This window comes from Neodiprion virginianus, chromosome 1 (assembly GCF_021901495.1).
Source record: "Neodiprion virginianus isolate iyNeoVirg1 chromosome 1, iyNeoVirg1.1, whole genome shotgun sequence".
NCBI classification, from domain to species: Eukaryota; Metazoa; Arthropoda; class Insecta; order Hymenoptera; family Diprionidae; genus Neodiprion; species Neodiprion virginianus.
In genome coordinates, this window is record NC_060877.1 from 1,670,303 (window position 1) to 1,689,726 (window position 19,424).

At 41.2% G+C, this 19,424-nt stretch overlaps 1 protein-coding gene across 1 annotated transcript in view; it reads right to left on the reverse strand.

The window, feature by feature from the left end:
* Positions 1 to 19,424, reverse strand: part of LOC124302732 (uncharacterized) — a 29,172-nt gene that overhangs the window by 3,594 nt on the left and 6,154 nt on the right. Inside the window, exons 2-14 of the mRNA XM_046759205.1 lie at positions 11,402 to 11,440; positions 11,121 to 11,282; positions 10,400 to 10,562; positions 10,196 to 10,317; positions 9,866 to 10,107; positions 8,283 to 8,461; positions 7,751 to 8,179; positions 7,557 to 7,684; positions 7,348 to 7,465; positions 2,210 to 2,290; positions 1,781 to 2,085; positions 710 to 739; positions 88 to 147 (exon numbers count right to left, since the gene is read on the reverse strand). Of these exons, the coding sequence (XP_046615161.1) occupies positions 88 to 147; positions 710 to 739; positions 1,781 to 2,085; positions 2,210 to 2,290; positions 7,348 to 7,465; positions 7,557 to 7,684; positions 7,751 to 8,179; positions 8,283 to 8,461; positions 9,866 to 10,107; positions 10,196 to 10,317; positions 10,400 to 10,562; positions 11,121 to 11,282; positions 11,402 to 11,440 (2,058 nt within the window). The remainder of the gene's footprint in view (positions 1 to 87; positions 148 to 709; positions 740 to 1,780; positions 2,086 to 2,209; positions 2,291 to 7,347; positions 7,466 to 7,556; positions 7,685 to 7,750; positions 8,180 to 8,282; positions 8,462 to 9,865; positions 10,108 to 10,195; positions 10,318 to 10,399; positions 10,563 to 11,120; positions 11,283 to 11,401; positions 11,441 to 19,424) is intronic.

Sequence of the window (19,424 nt, forward strand, 5' to 3'; positions counted from 1 at the left end):
CTAGTTTTTTTAATCGCTCGTCTTCTCCGATCCAGCGTGATCACGAGCGATGAATACAGAAACGAGAATCATGGGCATAGTTATTACCTGTTAGTTCTATTGCACGTTCAAAATCTACCGGTCCTTCCTCTTTTCTCGGATTGTCACCTTCAACACAAAATCATTCAAACAATTTAGCTGGTACGAATCACGTTTCGGAGTCTAACGATAAGAACTCACCGGCAGAGAAATTCTTCTATGAACATCAAATACATCTAAATTTAATTCCTGTCAACACTGTTTAAGTGTCAAGACCAAAGAGAAACGAAAAACAGAAACACTAGTCACCCAATTGACGTGATTTCAAATTTGTGGAGAAAAAAAATTGTACACGGTTTCGTATGATCGACAATAGTCTCAAATTATACGGACAGGCAAAAGGAATTTTCTAAAATGTAGCGTATTCGAAGAAATTTAAAAGCCAACAATATAACATCGTTCGAATCCAGTTGATTGTTTCGTGAACTCTAAGGTCTATTTCAATATGTCAATACAGCTTCGTACACACAGGTGATTTGAAGTCTACACCATATTCTCGTTTTTTTTTTTAATCACTAAATGACATTGTTGGCTAGGATCATCATCTAATTTGAAATTTTCGTCTTGAGGTAAAGAGTTAAATAAGGGACTGACAATTAAATTAACACAATAGAATTTATTTCTGACTCACCATCAGTTACGTCAACAGTTGCCGTTCGTTCTTTGGGAAGAGAAATTGTAAATAGATTGTTATCCTTATTATTGTCAGATAATAAGCAGCAAGGTTTTAAGGACTTATACATAATATCCCCGATTCAATATTCTTATTTTTGATTTAAAAAAAAAAAAACTTTTTTTTAACTGAGAATATGAAACGAAGGCGACCCGGCTCGGAAGAAAGCAAAGAACAGTATCGTAACAAAGGATCGGCAGAGACACGTGTTGCAGTGTTAACCCGGCAGGAGCGTGAGATTCACTGACACAATTTACCGTGAACAAGCGTGAAGGCTTCGATGTCTAATATTTTCACAGTGGTTTCGTATTGGCTTATTTACGTGTACTCGCCAATACATCAAAACCTCGCGAATACGAGAATCCGTTGGTAAATTAACCGTTCAAAAGGTATGTATATCCCAATAGGTGATTACCTGTACATTTAGCGATACTACCTTCGGAATGACATAGATTAGGGAAAGAATGTGTTTACGTGAACGTCGGGTAATTACGTCACTTAGCCCCTGACAGTCCGTCAAGTAGGAAAACATCCATGCGTGAAAAAAATGTGGAAACAATTCAGGAATGCAATTTTCAACTTGATCTCTTATTATTTGCCTGCTTGAATGTTAGAATATAAATGAAGATTGCGGATATTGATCTTAATTTTTTTCACTCGCAATACTCACTGTGAATCGTTTTGAACTAGGCCGTAAAGAAGTTGTGAAATTTTTTCAATACCGAATTGTTCGTTGGTCTTGGATGATTTTGAGTAAATTCAGATTCAAGATTTCACGCAAGCAATGGGAAAAGGAAAATTCTTGGCATTCGTAAAAAAATTTCGAGTTCGGCTATGAGGTTTGATCTTTCTAAATTAAAAATTAACAACTATTCAATCGTAGTTAGTAATGCAAACAACAAGTTTAGGTCTCTGCGCTGATCTTCCCGTACGATTAACCGTGGCAATTATTATGCTAGTAATAATTCAGGAAATGACAAGTAAAATGGGCAGAATGTGTGAAAAAGTCGAATTTGTTTTGCCATTTACGTCCAATTTTTCTGTTATAGCTCCAAATTTTCAACAATATTCCACGGAATTTTTGTAACAGTTGCACTGCTGCATGCTGGGACAGCGATGTCTGTACGATAACTGCGGACTGCACACTGCCATTAAAGAAGCTACCCAAGACTTGGCCTCTCAATCTTTTGAGGAAAAAATTTTTTTTTATATAAATCTGAACTTTAGTCGTTACACCTGTGTTGTATATATAGCACGAGCACAGTTTTGGTAACGACTCGGTAAATTGGATTTTTGTGACGGTGCATGGCGTTATCAAAATATCGATTAGCTTTCTTTTTCGATAGTCCGCACTTCCCGCATATTACGTCGTCGCTGGCAATGTATTGTCCACCATTGATGAGGTAATTGGTGTCTCATTTTTTGAACACATTTTTTCAAGGTTTTTCGTTCACATACCCGCATTGAATAAAACGTTTAACAAGCGGCTCTAGGCTGACTATGAGCCAGCCCTCGACGTTCCCGTTTGGGGACTGCAGGCTTCAAGTTCACAGAAAAATATATTAATATCCAATTCTAATACATTTCTACATTTATTATTTATTCAATTTGCTACAATATGATCCTGCAGCGCGACCTTAGTCTTGATCGGTGCGACGTTGTGAAATAATCACTTGAATCAATACCCGACTCCAATATTTTTACGAAAATCTATCTCGATATCGAGGTCATATGTTACACATCATTGGCGACTACCGTAAGATTCGCAATGTTTTTTTTCTCTGAATAGGAGAAAGTTAAAAAAAATTCTGATCGCAATCTACACGTATCGAAGCATTGGCACACAACTCGTTTGCCTTAGCCTTAATGTCATCTCCACTAACGTTTCTGGACAGTTGATAATAAAATTACAAGGCGCATTATAACGGTTAATTATCCATCCCTCCCTCACCCTGTACATTCTAATCGCTTATAGGGACATACCCGAAATGGTATGATGGGTTTAGATGTATTGGCATTATCATATAAACATAATTGTCCAAAATCAGTATCGCGTATGCCGACAACGTGCATACGACATTTTTCGAGACACATGTGAATCGACGTACGAATTTTGTTGTTTTTTTCTCACAGGGTCTAGTGTGCGAATTGTTCGTGGCACAATGCACCGGTAGAGAACATATGAAATTCGAATAATTCTTGAATTACTAGCGAGCTTGCGATTAATATTCACGATAATGTAGAATATTCTCAGGAACATCTAAAGGATGATTTGGTCACGAGGAGTAGGATAGTGTTTGTTACCTGAACGAGACTTTTTATAAGTTCATGGGTGAAGTTTGCTGTACAGTCAGGCGCTATATCAAAAATCGCTCAGCTGCCAGTCCTCCATTAATTTCACGTAATAGCACAAGTTTTGACAGTGCATTCCGCACAATTTTAATAGTGCTTCAAGCCTATGGAAATATTTACAGCTTAGAACAGTATTAAAATGATAAAGTAAAGAAGAACAAAAACTTGTGTACCTGAAAAAGTTAGTTCGGTATTGTTCGCAGTTAATGAGCAGCAAAATGTTGTTCTTCTCACGACAATATTTTGAATACTTACGACTTCATCAAATTCGGAAGCATCGAATTGAAACTTGCAGAAAACGCGAGTTGGTCGATGAGGAATTTTGAACAGCTGACTGTATGTAAATGTCAAACACGAGATCATAGTTTGTAACTGGAATGGCGAACCGCGTAAAAATTGGGGAGAATGGTAAAGAGAAGTATAAGTCCTGTGTAACGATAACTTCAACGGCTGCGTAGAATAACCGGCTATCTCGAGTCGGGCTTGAAAAACTGGCTAACTCGAGTTAGGCTTCAAAAACCAGCTATTTCAAGTTTCGCTTGAAAAACTGGCCATTACCAATTTAATGTCATTATGCCGAAATGATAACCTTTAATTTCATCTCAAAATACGCCTGATGCTTTATGATTTCATTTCTGCGTTATAATTATGCAGATAAGCATATAATACCTAAATTCACAAAAAGGAGCTTGTATGAATTTTGTGAAGCGCTGACGAATTTCGCATTCAGCCGGACAGTGCTACCAACTTAATTTGCGGCCGAAAAATTCCAGACACGAAGTAGCTGGTTTTTCAAGCCTGACTCGAGACAGCCGGATATTCTACGCAGCCTTCGACTTGTAACCATTGCTTCCTCAGCATTGACTCATATAAATGAAGAGATTAGAATAAGATCATCGAAATTATATGCACTATATATTCTTCCCCAGATGTCAAGGAAAAAACTACAATCGGCTACTCACTGGCGGTAGAAAAGGCCGGTGAGTTCATTCTTATCCTCGTTTTACTCTCTGCACGCATCAAAGTTCAAACTACATCCAGTTCCTCTTCCTTCAGGCTCTGGCCGCTATCAGTACAGAGTGTTGATCCTCTGCGGATTGGTCATCGCCTCGATATCCGGCCCAGGAGGTTTTCTGACAGAATCGCGCGGAATTATCGGCTGCGAATTGCATCTCGACAGCGATCAACGAGTCAGGATTGACACCTACACCACAATCGGTTTGTTCCATAATTCTTAAGGGCGCGTCGGACGTACGGTCAGGTCGAAAATGCACCGAAAACTGACGCTTGCGTCCTTAAAACCTCCTGAAAATTGAACTTTGACCCGCAGCTTTGGTAATCGGAGCCCTGCTGATCGCAGTCCCGGCGGATTTCGCTAGTCGGCTCAAATCGTTGGTAGTTTCTCTCGTGATCTACGGACTCGGCAACCTGGCTCTCGGTTTTTGCACCGGCTACTCCTGCCTGGCGTCACTCTCGACCTTCAGAGCATTCTGGTAGCTCCTGGAGGATTTCCCGGTCCCCGAACCTTCCTAATAGCGAATACTGCTCCAGGTCATCGGCATTGCTCTGTGTGACGACGGTCTACGTCGCCGAGCTGCAGGTTCCTCGGCACCGAGGAAGGGCCCTGGTTTCTTTCCAGGTCTTCTGGCTGCTCGGCGTCGTCGCGTTTCCAGGTGGGCGGCTCTGAAAGCGATGGGCAAAACGAGCTTCGTAACGACAAGTCGATTTCCTTACCAGCGTTACCGATCTCCTGGCGAGTCTCGCAGTTCTTTTTCGGCTCCCTGGCTCTCATAGTGGCTGGATTGGCGGTGCGTTACCTCACGGAAAGTCACAGGCTTCTCTTTTCCATGGGCAAGGGCGAGCGGGCTCTTGAATGCCTGAGAAATATTCACAGGAGGAATTATCCGCACAACGAAGATGAGCTGGAGTATTGGGTGGGTGAATGGAAGGGATGACTATTGCACATATTATAATAGACGTTGCCTAAGACTAAAGTAAATCGATGAATTCGTTGATTTTTTTTAATATACATGAATTTTTGAAGATTGTTCTCATTATTATGAAATTTCCCTTTTCGAAAATTTATAAAGACTGTTCGCGAAACAATTCGTTCAGTGCCCCGGAAACTTCCTAATTGTAATGTAAAACGTTTTTACGAAAACTTATTCAAAATTCACGATTTTTCCTCCATTTTTCGAAATTTAAAAGTTTTGAGAACGGATATACAAAATAATGAGAAAATTCTTTAAAAATTTATGTGTATTCAGAAAAATCAACTTATTTATTTTACATAACAAAAGAAAAAAAAACATTCCCTAAACATTTGTTAAACGATGTTTCGTTTAAAAAATTTATTGATAACTTTGGGGCATTGTTATTATTGAAATTTAATTTTCTTATCATCTTTATCGTGGTTGATGTTTTTCAGATATTTATCTTACCACAAAGTATTCAACATTGTCGACGAGACTCTTTTTTGGTTGAGAATGTATAGCCAATACATCCTTAAAGTTCCGCTTCCTTCCAGGCGTCCCTCGACAGTCTCGAGGACGATCTTCCCTTCTCGGGGACGCTGAGCACCGGAGAATTCAAGACCTACGTCCCGAAGGGCGTCCGGCCGCCCTGTTACAGCGCGATTATCGTCTTGCAGATTCAATTCGTTTTCCAGTTGTCGTGAGTGCGCCGATAAATTGTAACACGGTCTGCAGGAAATGCACTTCCGAGTTTCTTCGCACTTACAGCTACTTCACCATGAGTTACTGGTTTCCCGATCTGAAGTGCCGGCAGGTTCTGTGGTTCCAAATTCCGACGATCCGGGCCGAGTGCAAACTCGGGGTGAAATCACTCGAGGATAAATACTCCTCGCGTAACGGAAACGGTACGTTTCCTTTGGTTCGTTTCGTGGTCCTTTTACGCGGGTGACCGGATAACCGGTATTTCAGAATTGGCATCATCGTCCTGCAGCTCGTTAAGAATCGACCCCGGTTTCGAAACAGGAGCGCTGTTCGTCGCTCTCGCTACCCTGCCGTTTTTGGCCTGGATGATTATGCGTATGGATCAATCGGGCAGACCTATTTTCATAGGTAATCTGCAATGCGAATCTGCATTTATTCGTCATTATCTTAATTTTTCGACTTTATTTTTTATTTTAGCTACGAGTCACGTAATCGGTGGCTTTCTTTCGTTCTGCGTGCATTACGTGATCGGTACGAAATACACTCTGTTTTATACGAGCTTGATGGAAGCAATGTGGATCGTCAGCGGGACCGCGTCGTCATGCCTCGTCGTGGAATTGTCGAAAACGCAGACTCGGTGAGAGAAAGAATACTTTCTTCGACGTCGCGAAGAGTTTCATTTCAGTTGCGGAAAATTGATAAATTCAATCCCGATGTATTTTCTGACTAACGTGTTCAGTTATAATAAGCCCATGTTGTGCAATTTATTGTGTTCAGGGTTCTCGGCGTTGGGTTTGCGAACAGTCTTGGATACTTGGGAATGGCGATGGGAACGCATGGTTTACTTTTGACGGAAGGAGCAGGTTGCATTGCCGTCATATCCTTGAGTGGTGTAATGTTAACAGGTTCGTAAATGCATATAATCTAACGCGATGATCGGTTTTTGGTTTTTATGTGACTTTCTCTTTTTTTTTAGTTTCTTTTCTTTGAAAACAAAAAGGAAGCTATACAATTTCAATTACAAAGCGGTTACCTACAAATAAATAAAAAATAAAAATATATTCTTTTATTAAACATTTCTTTTTCCTTTCTGTTTCATATTTTTTTTTTCGTTTTATGTTTTTTTTTGATTTTCTCTTTTTTTTTTTTGTTTGTTTTTTTTTCTGACAGATCAGCGATGCAGCAGTGCAGTTGGTTACGACATACGAAATCTCGACTGACTCGGTGACCTTGAAAATTATTTTCAAAAACAAAAGACGCACGATATGTTTTATTATACATATAGAGTGCTGATTTTTTCAGATTTTGACGCGATCTCGCGAATAGCAATCGGATCGGAGATTCGATCTCACCGTTCATATTATATATTTGGTTATTGCACAGTTTATTTTTAATTTTTTTTCCTGTAAAATTCACCGAATAAACTTGACCGAGTCAATTCGAGCACTCCGCATTTCCTTCCTGATTCTGCTGCATTTTCTTTTTCTCTTTTTCTTGTCATTACTGGTTTTCTCTTTCTTGTTTCTCTGACGCGATTTTCTCCAGCTTCCGGTCTGCTGAGCCTCTCACTACCGGATGTCGCAAGCGTCCATCTTAAATGAACTTCCCAACGGCGTCATCGGGGGCGAAGATAGCGAAGGTACTATTTGACCCTTGCTCGGTATCAACATGCAGAGAAATCCGCCGGCTGTGTTTCGTGAAATTTTTAATGGTTATTAAATATGAACGCAAGTAAAGGACCTAAAGAATTTTTAAAGATCTTTTTTCGGCGTACTCACATATCAAGAGCCCCGCGAACGTGTAAATCGGAATGATGCAGTTCAGGTCAATAAGCGTCCCGAAAACAACATTACCGACAATGGCTCCGAGACGGCCGGAAGTCACCGTCAACGACATCGCCAACGCTCTTCAAGTGGAAAGAGAAAAAATTACGAACCGCGAAAAACGAGATTACCTCTTTCCTTTGACCTACCGAAGGCTGGTGGGAAACAGCTCGACTATCACGCAGAATATTATGACCTCCGTGGTGCTTGTCAGGGCCTCGAATATGCAGGAAAGAATCAGGGTCTGAGTGAGGTTCTTGACCAAGTTAAGTCCCAGGGCCGCGGAGCCGGCCGCCATGAAGCTGAATATCAGGAGGAACTTCTTCCCGAGTTTGTTGATGCAGAGACCGAGCGATATCGATGTCGGTATGCAGGATAAACCGATTATCACGGTGTAGAGGAAGACCTTGTCGTCGATCGGCTTGTCGCAGCTCGCCGATATCGTCGTCTCGTTGTGCACACCCTGGACCACGATCGACGTCACGTCGCAGACTCCGGCCGGCTGGTCAGGGTGGACTTCCTGAAACTGGCCGAACCGCTCGAAGAGCTCCGGGAACCAGAGCATCAGGGTGTAGTAGCTGCGGGAGAGAGAGAGAGAGAAAGAAAGAAAGAAAGAGTGCAGGTGTCCCGTCTTCCAAATCACGACTTTTCCCCGCAAGGGAAAAAGGAAGTCTCGCTCACCTGAACATCAGTCCGAAATCGGCGAAGCATGTCAGGGCGATGTAACGCAGATACGGTGGCGAGAAGAGCTGCTTCTTTTGACGCCAAATCGCGCCAAGGCGAATCGTGAGCTTCCGCAAACGCGGCTCGTGCTTCGTGCTTGCCCTGTGTATTTGCCCTGGGTTGATGAGAGCTTTCACCTGAAACGAAAGCTTCCTCATTAGGTTCGTTCATTTTCTTCTTTTTTTTTTTCAAGGTGCGATTCGAAATTTTTTTTACAAATACTGGAACAGAAATTGTCGTGAGACCTGGAGGAGGTAAGAAAATATTTAAAAATCGCTACCAATTGTTGTAATATTTTTTATTTATTTTTATGTCTTCACCTTAAGGACTTGTATGTATATAGTAGTTTATTTTTTTCGTATCGGGGTACAATTAATTGATCACCAATCAACAGCAAACTGCGCCTAACAATTCCGCAGTTGGCTGTTCTTGTCTTTTATCCGAAGGATTAATCGTCTCCGAGAAATTTTGGATAACAGTCTTTGCTACCGAAATAGGAGTATCTGATTAATTGGACCACGATACGAAAAAAATAAACTAATAAATACGAGTACATACCTATTTTCCTATTTCCTCCAGGTTTTACGACAATTTTTTTCAGTAATTGTCACAAATTGTTCGAGCGGTACCTTAGATTAAAAAAAAAGTTAAACATTGAACCACCCTAATCGTCATTGAAGTCGCCGGTTCTTCGCGATAATCCGGTTTTGTTCCCCCACTTTGCTGCTCGAGTGGTCCACGTTTAGATCTGAATTATCGCCACTCGAGAGATACGATCAACATTCATCGACAGATTTGCGCGTTGATATTGGTGAACGCAGCTTGCATCCGCGGGAAATTTTTATCGCAAGAGCACGAATGACGAGAGAAGAGAAATACGAAGGAATAGAGCCGGTCAAAATTGTCCTGTACAAATTTTACACACCGGTCTGAGTTTTGTCAAATTTCACAAATTCAATGTTGCAGGTTAATTATCGATCATTATGAGATATTAGAGAAAAGTATGCAACTTGAGAAAAGTCGTGTGTTACGTTGAAAGGAATTTTGTTTTTGACTATTCATACGCTAATCTGTATGATCGATCAAGACAGAGAATGAGGGATGAGCTTATTCGTCATCAAGGGCGATCATCCTCTTCCGAGACATCCAGCCACCGAGATAAGATTAACGGACACGATAAAAATCACTGAATAATCGATGATGATCCTAATCATTAGCTCTGTTTTTTCACGATCCGGCTTCTTAAGGAACGATTCTTCCCTCTTATTACTTTTCACCTGTGCGTATTTAACCGTTCAACTATTTGATAAATGTCAATTTTCGTTTTCTCTTCACTCCTTGACATTCTGAACGTATAAACGAACTGACTTGATCGGGTGAAGTTGCTTGGATTTTCATTTAAAAATTTTTAAAAATCTAGTCAAATTTAGAGTAAAATTTTGATGCACCTATTTTTCTCCAAAAATCGTATTTCAGGCAATTGACGCGAACCGATAACACGAGCATAACGTGGCCGCAAAAACGTTCGTACTTTTACTTACCGGATAATCGGACTTTTCCAATCCGCTGTTGATAGCGAACATTCCTTCCAAGACGACCAACGCTCTATCCATCTTCCCGTGGGTCATGAGATACTTCGGGCTTTCCGGGAATAGGAGAAGGATCATAGCCATTGTCAGACTCGGGACACCGCAGAGGGCCACAAACATCCTCCAGGGGGTAAAGGAGAACGTGTCGACGCTGCCGAGTCTCCAGCTGTGCGGTATCACCACCCAAGCGATCCCTAAACGTCGTTTCGAGGGGTAAATAAAAGTTTAAAAAGAAGAGTCGAGGCCGAGGGTGAGTGCGGGAACTCGAGACGGAATCTTCACCTGGCAGACTAATGACGCCGACGGTCCAGAAGACCTCGAGCCTGCAGAGCATCACGTCGCGATTCTTAGCGGCTAGGAATTCGCTGAAGTAGGGAAAGACGATGCTGGTGGCCCCGATGATCCTGCGAGAAAAGGAACAATTTTTACAATCCATAGGGTCTTCCTCTATTTCGTTTGCTGTCGCGTTTCCTGTCTGTGGCTCACCCGAAACCGTTGAAGAATCGGAAGAAGAGGAAGAGGGGGAAAGACTGGGCGACACTCGACGACAGAGCAGCCATCGAATCCATCAGCAAGGCTGCTATCAAGCCCCATTTACGACCCACAGCGTCGGCTATGTTTCCCCAAATGTAGGAGCCCACAACCATGCCTGAAAATAGTCGAATTTCGGTGCTGAAGTCTGATTTCGAATAATTTTTCTCTCTACGGTGAATGCGGAATTTCAAACAGGCGATCAGGATGCTCAGGGCATCTAACGAGAAAGGTAACACAGGTTTCATTTCTTTTGCAATATGTTATGGTATACTAAAAACTAAGCGACGCGTAGTTTTTTTTTTTTTTTCCTTTATCCGTCGTTAAACACTTTGAAGATTTTGTGAAACCACCCTTCAAAGTGAGACACGTCAAGAGGCGATTTGGCAGTTTCACCCACAAGAACATAACATTTTTTAATCAATCCAACTGGAAAAGTTTTCTCATGAAGAGAAGTGAAGAATGTAATTTTTTCAAGTAGAAAAAAAAAGAACTGCCAAATCACCCCTTGACATGTCTTACTTCGGAGGGCGGTTTCACCCCCTTCGAGTGTTTCATGGCAGATAAGAAAAAAGAAAATGCTTATCGCTTAGTTTTTGGTCTACTGTAACATGTTACAAAAGAAGTCAAATCGGATACTCTCGTTACAAGCATCGAGGTGTTTTCATTCACTCACCTACGAGGGGCGTCGCGTTGAGCCGCCCCTTGTCGGCAGAAGTCAGCTTGAAATCGCATTCCGCGGACGGAAGTACGAAGGAAAGGGTCGTCGTTCCGATCGCACATGCGGCATAAATCGTACCGCAAACGGCCAGCAAGAGTCCTTGATATTTTCCATAACCTGGTAACGGACGAGAGAAATTTTATCGCGGAGTGAAAAGATACGAAAGACAAGAAAATAAAAAGCAGTGAATTGTTTTTGAAATTGATGAAGAAAGTTGGTCAATTTTTTTAACTCACCAACTTGAGCTATCGCGTTCTCAAAGTCGTATCCTTTCTCTGTAATAATATCGAAACGCGATTAGTATAGTTGTAAGCTTCGAGTATTTTCTGTCAGAAGGAGAAAAAGAAATCTATGCGCTTGAAAACTGAACAGTTGAGAGAAGAAATTTAGAAAAATGATGAAAAAAACTCGCGTAACTTCGTACCGAGTCTTAATTTCATATCACTTGGGGAATGTTATTTAATGTTGAAATGTCCGCGCTCCTGTTATATCGTTATTTCCTTATTGCGGATTCTCCGAAAGTAGAACAACCGACACGAAACGTCCTTCTTGGTGGTCAAGAGGTAACTGATGTTCGAACATCTATCATTAGCTACTAATGAGCATCCACTAATGCGGTCGGGGACAAGAGCAGAGTCTTGTCACCGAGGACGAAATTCACTTCGTTATGCCCACCTGCCAGCTTCTACGCAAACCCTAAGACCTCTTATCGCCATTTTTCATCGTGAAACTCGCCTCCCGAAATCTCGACCGACGTTTGCGACAAACAGATTATTTACGGTCCGGTCGATTATTACGATATACTTCCCCTATCAGCTGCCAATAACTGGCCTTCCTCACTGATCAGTTTTTACAGAAAAAACGACAATCGAGGTAGCCGTAAATTAATCATCAAATAAATTAACTTCAATTCTCCGCAACGTATGTTCCTCTCTATTCGAGGCTTATTTTCTGGAACTAATTTTTGCCAACGATCCTCGAGTCCCTGATTCGCAATATTTAAACTGGCGAATGAAAACTCGCATCGGAATATTTCATTCTCCGTAATTTTCGTCGTCTGTTATACTAAAAATGTACTTGTTGGAATTTGACTAAAAATACACACAAGCCTTACATACGTAACAAATGCGATTAGTTAAACGAGAGTTTATTTTTTAGACGAGTATACGCAAGATTATTTCTATATCAGAATTATGCGCCGGTCAAAACGTGTTAAATAATCCTGTCACGTTTCACTTCATTGGATATATTTACGACTAATTGATCAAGCGCGATTCCAGCCCAATATCGCGTAATATTTACGGCGCGTAATACCCTCGAGTGTGTAACATAACGCATATACGGTGGGAATATTTTATCGGATTATGAAATGACAAGGTGAATTATACGTGACTGTGTCGAACACATCGTATACGAGGGATGCACCGCACGTGCGCTGAGCGAAAATAAAAAAAAAAATCTTTGACACGTGCTCATACGTCTGATGATGCATTGCGCATATCGAAACTAATTTTTACCCGATGTTTTTCATTTTGTGACTTTTCAATCTTGGAGGAGACTGACCGATTTTCCCTACGCATCAAATCGAATTTTAACTACGACAGAGAAAAGAAAAAACATCACAAATGAACGAACAATCACGAATGAATAGAAATCACGTACACCGTAGGAATGATTAACGGATTATGATTCTTCACAAATTTGACGTGCTTGTTCTGTTTATTTATTATAACTGTAAGCTGGAATCAAATTTTTCAAACAGAAAATGGAATTGGGATCATTCAAGCAGATTCTGTTTTGGTGTTCTCTGGACACGGATGACGTTTCGTCGCGTCAACCTTATGAAATTCAATCTCGTGACTCAAACTAGCGTAGCTCGTGGATACAGAAGGCACGTGATGGCGTCCGACAACATGAAAGATAATAATCAACGAACTATTCGACTGTCGTGTGGATGACGAAACTTTGAAACGGCTGTCAAGTCGAAGATCAGGTCGACCTTATCCCGCGATCATCTTGATATTCGCGGTATATATTTCACCTTGTCAGGTCAGTATGCGCAAGCTCAGATAGGAGAACTCGCATGGAGCTTAAAAAATGCGAACAATTATTATCGTCGTTTTTCGCCATGCTCGTATATCTGGCGAGCTCTCAGTCAGTGTCAGAATAATCAGGCAAATCCAATCTGTTTCGGTCTGCTAACCGCAAAGCTTCCTAATCCCGCTTATCTCCGACGAGAAACACCACATAATCCGTCTGTTTATTACTTGAATCATGGTCGCGGTGCTAACGATTTTCATCGGCTCTAAAACAACCGATTTCTGCAAGCTTTTCGCGAAGCAGATTCGCAAGGAATGCTTCTCGGTATTGAAAAAACGCTCTTTCAACGTCTCAAGATTTATTGCTGAAGACAGAAAAGTAACATGCGATTCCGTTCAGCGGCCGTGGCTGATGATCGAGAAACGTGTGCGGCGCTATTCCAACTTTCACGTCGTTATCTTCGTCCGCCGCCGACGCCGCGTTCGTTTCCGAAAGCACTTTGTCGATCCACGAAAAATTCTGCTCCGACGAACCGAGGACTTCTTGGTAAATCCGGGTCGGCTGGACGCGGTGAAACAGCTCGTTAACGAGGAGAAATAAACAACGAGGAAAACGTGAACATTGCGGAGAGGGAAAAAAACGACGAAAAAAAAGAAAAGATAAGAAAAATAAGAAAAATAAGTAGATTCCAATCGCGTCGTCACCATGATGTCCGAGACCGGAGGAAGTTCCTCCGCGTAGGGCGGCAGCTTGTCGAAGGGCTCGGTAAGGTTTCCGCTCTGCATAACGAGGAGGAGCAGCCACATGTACTCGTTGCGGATGATCATTGCGTCGACGTCATCGCGGGGTACCCTTTGTAGTTTTTCAAGCCACATGTGAATCTGGGCCCTCTCTGTAAAATCAATCATACAAAATCCACGATCAATCGATCACCGACCGGTAATTACGTCTAACGGGTGGGCCGTTTCGAAACTATAAATCCTGACTTCTTCACCTTCCGTAGAATATTACGAGTCGATTGGTTCGAACCAGGGGAGGAAATCCCATGGGTCATACTTTTTTTCTACTCATCTCCCGGAGTTTGTTATTTTGCTAAAATATTTCATATTCGAGTTATCGTAACTGCAAAGGCTTGCAGGTAACGAATTTTTGCATCAGGTATGAACGAGGGTATCGCGTGATATAAGTGCACTTGCAGTGTAGCGATATACGATGATAATATAGGTATAATAAGGTGAAAAGAATAAAACCGACAAACAAGTAAAAGTTTGTTTGAACAACTGCGACGATTTGTGCTTCGTTGTAATTGATTAACGTTACCGAAAAATGTTGTGCGATAATTATCGATAACATTGAACGCGGCCTATTTTGAGAGGCTCGAAGATCCGCCGGGGGAAAAAATCATAGTCGACGCGATGATCGAGGCTTCTGCGAATTGGTTAAACACTTACTTGCCTTACCTTTCAACGCTATGATATCGGCGAATAGCAGCGACAAATTTATACCATCCGTTGGTATGAGACCCGCTGCGTTGAGAAAATTCTACAACTGACTGTGGGTGCGATAAAAGCATCGATAAAGTTGGGCGTAGCGATTGTGTCGAAGAATTTCAAAATTAAGTTTCAAGAATGATCATTTTTGTAGGAGAATAGCAGGGTCGTACCTTCTTGTGCAAATAGCTGAACCAAAGCCCGAGCCAACATGCTGTTGTACGAAAAATTTTCATTCAGCGCTTCGATTTCCTTGTTATCGTTTTCCATGATTTTCGAATGAAACTGTCGGCGAGAAACTAAACCGAACAAAGGATGCGGCGAATTTACGTGACTCGCGAAACGACTGAAAAATTAGCAAAATTATCGTTAAATTTATTGAAGTCAATTTAAACGAATCATCTGGTCATCCGTGTAAAAGCCGAACATTTGACGTTAAACGGCAATCGAATAACGGCGAACGTCAGAGAAGAAGAAAATATCACACAGGCTTTTCTGGAAATTATAAATCGCTACTTCGAAGTCGATTATCGATAGAATGATTCTATCATATTGTTCAATTGCAGGCAATTTCATACATACTTACGTATTTTGTTGTCTGCAATCAGGCGCACCTAAATTATTTTTCTTCACCTACCTCAGGGTGGCTCATTTTTTAACTTTTTCTTTTTCTAAGGTGCAAGGACAATTGTTGAACAAAAACTGTCGTGAAACTTGGAGTAGGTAGGAAAATATTTAGAGGTTGCTATACTAATTATTGTAATATTTTTGATTCATTTTTACGTCTACACCTTGAGGATTTGTATATTAAATATTTTCCTACCTCTTCCAGGTTTTACGACAGTTTTTTTTTCAATATTTTTCATAAATTTTTCGAGTAGCACTTAAAAAAATAAAGTTTTAAATCGAATTAACACAAACCGCGCTTGCAATAATTCAGCGTTGATTACTTATACGATCAACTGGTAATTTCTCCCGTTACACGTAAAAACAATACGTCAATACACGCTACAGTATGATGCACAGGTAAAACCCGCGCGATTAATAATAATTAATCGTTCTCCGAATAACTCAAGTATAGTAATACGATCGTAGTTCGCTATTTTCCCCATTACACTTCTGCAAAAATGTACTTTTGAACGTACGTAAACGTTTCACAAACGTTGGGTGTAATCCGACGGAAAAGATATCCTACGTACATAACAGGAAAAACTGTTTGCACCTCTCCAATCAATTCTAGTTTCTATCGATTCGATTTCAAAAAAATTATTGCTCATTTATTGCAAAAAATGAATACCTATGTATAAGTGGAATGATTAATATTCTCTCGGAAAGTACGCATCGTGGGATTTTTATTTTATTTTCGTTTCCGTTTATCTTCACCGAGATACGAAGCACGACGTGGCTATCAGCTTCGTGAAAATGAGTTAAAATAAAGGCGAAGAACGAACGAAAGACGACTTGCAGGAAAGTCAATCTAATTTCAAGGCGTGGAAAGTTCAAGCGTTCGTTTCTATCTCGTATGCGGTAGACGCGTGTGAATGATCAACCCGTATCGACCTTATCCTCCTCGAGAAGAACGGTATTGTAAAGTCGGTATCGGTATCAGCTACCCTGTTCCAATTTATCTATCATCCACGAGCGAGGGTCTCCACGGGTTACGACCGAGTCGAGAAAACAGGGCTATCTATTTGTACAGCAGAAAACAAGAAACACGCTTCTTGCGAAAGCTTGGAACACTGTGAACCTTGAGTTCGTCGATCACTCTTCGAAGATCAGATGTGCACTCGGAAAAATACTAAAGTTTTACAATTCAATTTTCGAATTCGCCATAAAATGGAAGTAAGACTTTTTCTGTAACGAATCGGCAATGAAGTCGAAAATCTGTGGAGCTTTCAAACAAGGTGGTTCAAATCTTCCGATCACGCAAACATGCGGACCATCGGCAACGGGTCAAGTGCAATCGTTTCAGCCTGCGAGATTATTGTATTTTGAAAATTAGTTTTTTCAAAGTGAAGCCGTAAAGCAGATGACCGTGAACGTCGTTGTCGCATGACGAGTGTTCGTTAACAACGTTCACGTATTGGCAAACTCCGGACTGACTCGATCGGTGACCCGTGACCGAAGACGAGCCTTGTCAGTTTTGAAGTAACAACTAAACCGCATCGTATTGTAACAACATCGGTTTGTTGATAATATTCTGCTTTTGCGATGGTCGGGGCTCTTCGTTAGTCGAATGCGAGTCATCGCGGAGTTCAACGGAGGAAAGGGAAGATTAGGCGAAGAGAGATGAACGGCTGCATCTGCTAGTCCACCACCGACTTGCCGCATCCGGTGTGCACGTCGAACTTCTATAAAGGCTCACGACGCGACTCAGAGCTTTCAATATTCACCCGCGACTTCGGAGGAATAATCGTTGTCCATTGATTCTTCGCAGCAGCTTCGTACCGGAAGCAGATTAGACTCCACTTCTGTTATCCGCAGGTGAGTCGCCTGACATTTTTCTCACAAACATCCGTCCAACTTCGTACAAGACGTTTTCACTTCGGTGGTGGAATTTCCATACGAACCAATTGCACCAAAATTTTCACGGATCGGTTCGAAACCGAAGAATTTTCCATTCGTTACTACGTTAATGCTGGGGTTTAAAATTTGAAAATCAAATCAATTTACCAAAAACGGATCTGTGAGATTAAAACTTTCAAAAACCAAAGGTGTGTTACGAAAATGAAAACCACATTTGCGAATATCAGCGAAATTTTCTACAATAATTCTAAATTTCAACCTGATGTTATATTTTGGTGTCTTTTGATTTATTTTTGCTTCTAATCCGAAAAACACGACTGCATAGAATTTTGATTGAATTGGCATATCATATCATCGAGTTTATATTGTATCTTCTTATTACCAGTCTATTAGTGAGAAAATTTATTTTTAACATTGTTTTGTCGAGCCAAATTGAGAGGCGTCGTAAGTTTACGCAGGATTGCAGGCCGGCATAAAAGGACGTGACGGTGAAACTAACGCGTGCAGTGTGTTCGTTATTTTCCAATCGCAGAAATGAAATCCTAAATTCCCCAATTAATCAATTCGATCTCCTCGAACCGACCCGACGATTTATCCTGCTATTTGTATATTTACATTTTCTCCCCTGCCTGCTTGCAATTTTTCCCGCGGATTCTCGTCCTCTTGTATATTTTATATAATATTATAACCGTTCAGCGTCCACCTTTTCACTCAAGTGGAGCATTAAAGTAAAAGATATTTTTTAAAAATGGCTGCCATCGACAATTTCCTCGATCGAAACATTTGCGCCTCGTAGAAAGTCGCATACGAATGACCCGTGCAAAATTTCTCACCTGCAGTATTTTCTCGTCCCGTATAAGCTCGGATTCACGAGCATAGCTGCTCCAAAGTATTCGTGGAAAATTTTAATGAAATTCCTTACCTCGTCACCGTATCTCGATATCACACCAGTTTTCAGCTTGTTTTGACATTCCCGTGATTATATGCATATTAAACAATGCGTATTCATAAGGTTGAAATGTGTGCGATATAGCTATATGATACAGAGATAAAATTGTGTGGCAATTAATTGTACTTGGTTGAAATGTGTCATCCGAAACCGCTAGAGGAAAAAAAAAGAAAAGAAAATAAAACAGTAACTTGACTCTGCGAGCCGCAAATTTGCATTAATTTCTTCGGTGGTAAACCCGTCATTCAACGGTTTTTAGAGCCGATCAATTGCTGACGTATCGATTACGAAAGTAACCTATAGTCAATATCGGTACACATATAACAAGTAAAAATGTATTATCCCATCGCTTTTCTTTCTTTTCGCAAATTTTTCTTCGCTTCTTGCACCTCCTCTGTTGTATTCTATTTTTATTCTATTACAAGCGGCCATGCGATATATTTTTACATACAACAAGGCCACACACACGCCTAAGTGCACAAACGGTTAAACTTCGCACACGTACAGGCATATATGCGCATATTGTTCGCGCTGAGACGACAAAGTGGTCGGACTTCACGCACACTTAAATATTTTGCGCTCGCTACTCGGTTCACACCGATGAACACAGCCGAGACCAGTCGGTGTTCACGCTCGAATCACGTGCTCGTCTAACCGGATGGCCAAAGGAACTCTTAAGGCCGGTTTACGCCACGGTTGTTTCAATCTTACTATATTTTTTGCATTCATTCATTCATCGATCGTCATTCATTAATTTATTCGTTCGGTCGCATTTCAACGCTCGCGAATAGCAGATTTTGTTTTTTCATCCGAGTCCCGATGGTAAATCAATATTAATTATTATCCAACTTGCAACTGAATTTTCGATAAGCACGGCTAGTCTCGAGTACGTATTTTTATTTACATATCTGTTTACGTCCGCAATCGCGGTTGTTCAATAACCAACAATATTTGCTGTCTGCGATAAGCTTGCAAGTTCGAATTTACTGCATCCGACTGCTGCTGAAATCTCGTTTTTCCACCGCGCTTACACCTGCTTCGGAATTCGCACTTGTCGACGGTTGATCGTTCGGCGACTCGACACAGGTGAACGACTGTAACTGATAAGAGGGTAAATACGGAGTCTGCGTGTATCGCGACTTGCGCATACGGAAGCTCTTCGCGTATGGAAGCCTCTGGAGCTTTCGTGGCGCGGCGGCGCGAACAGAAAAGCTGCGAATGAAACAGAAACAGGAAATTCCGGGTGGGTGACAG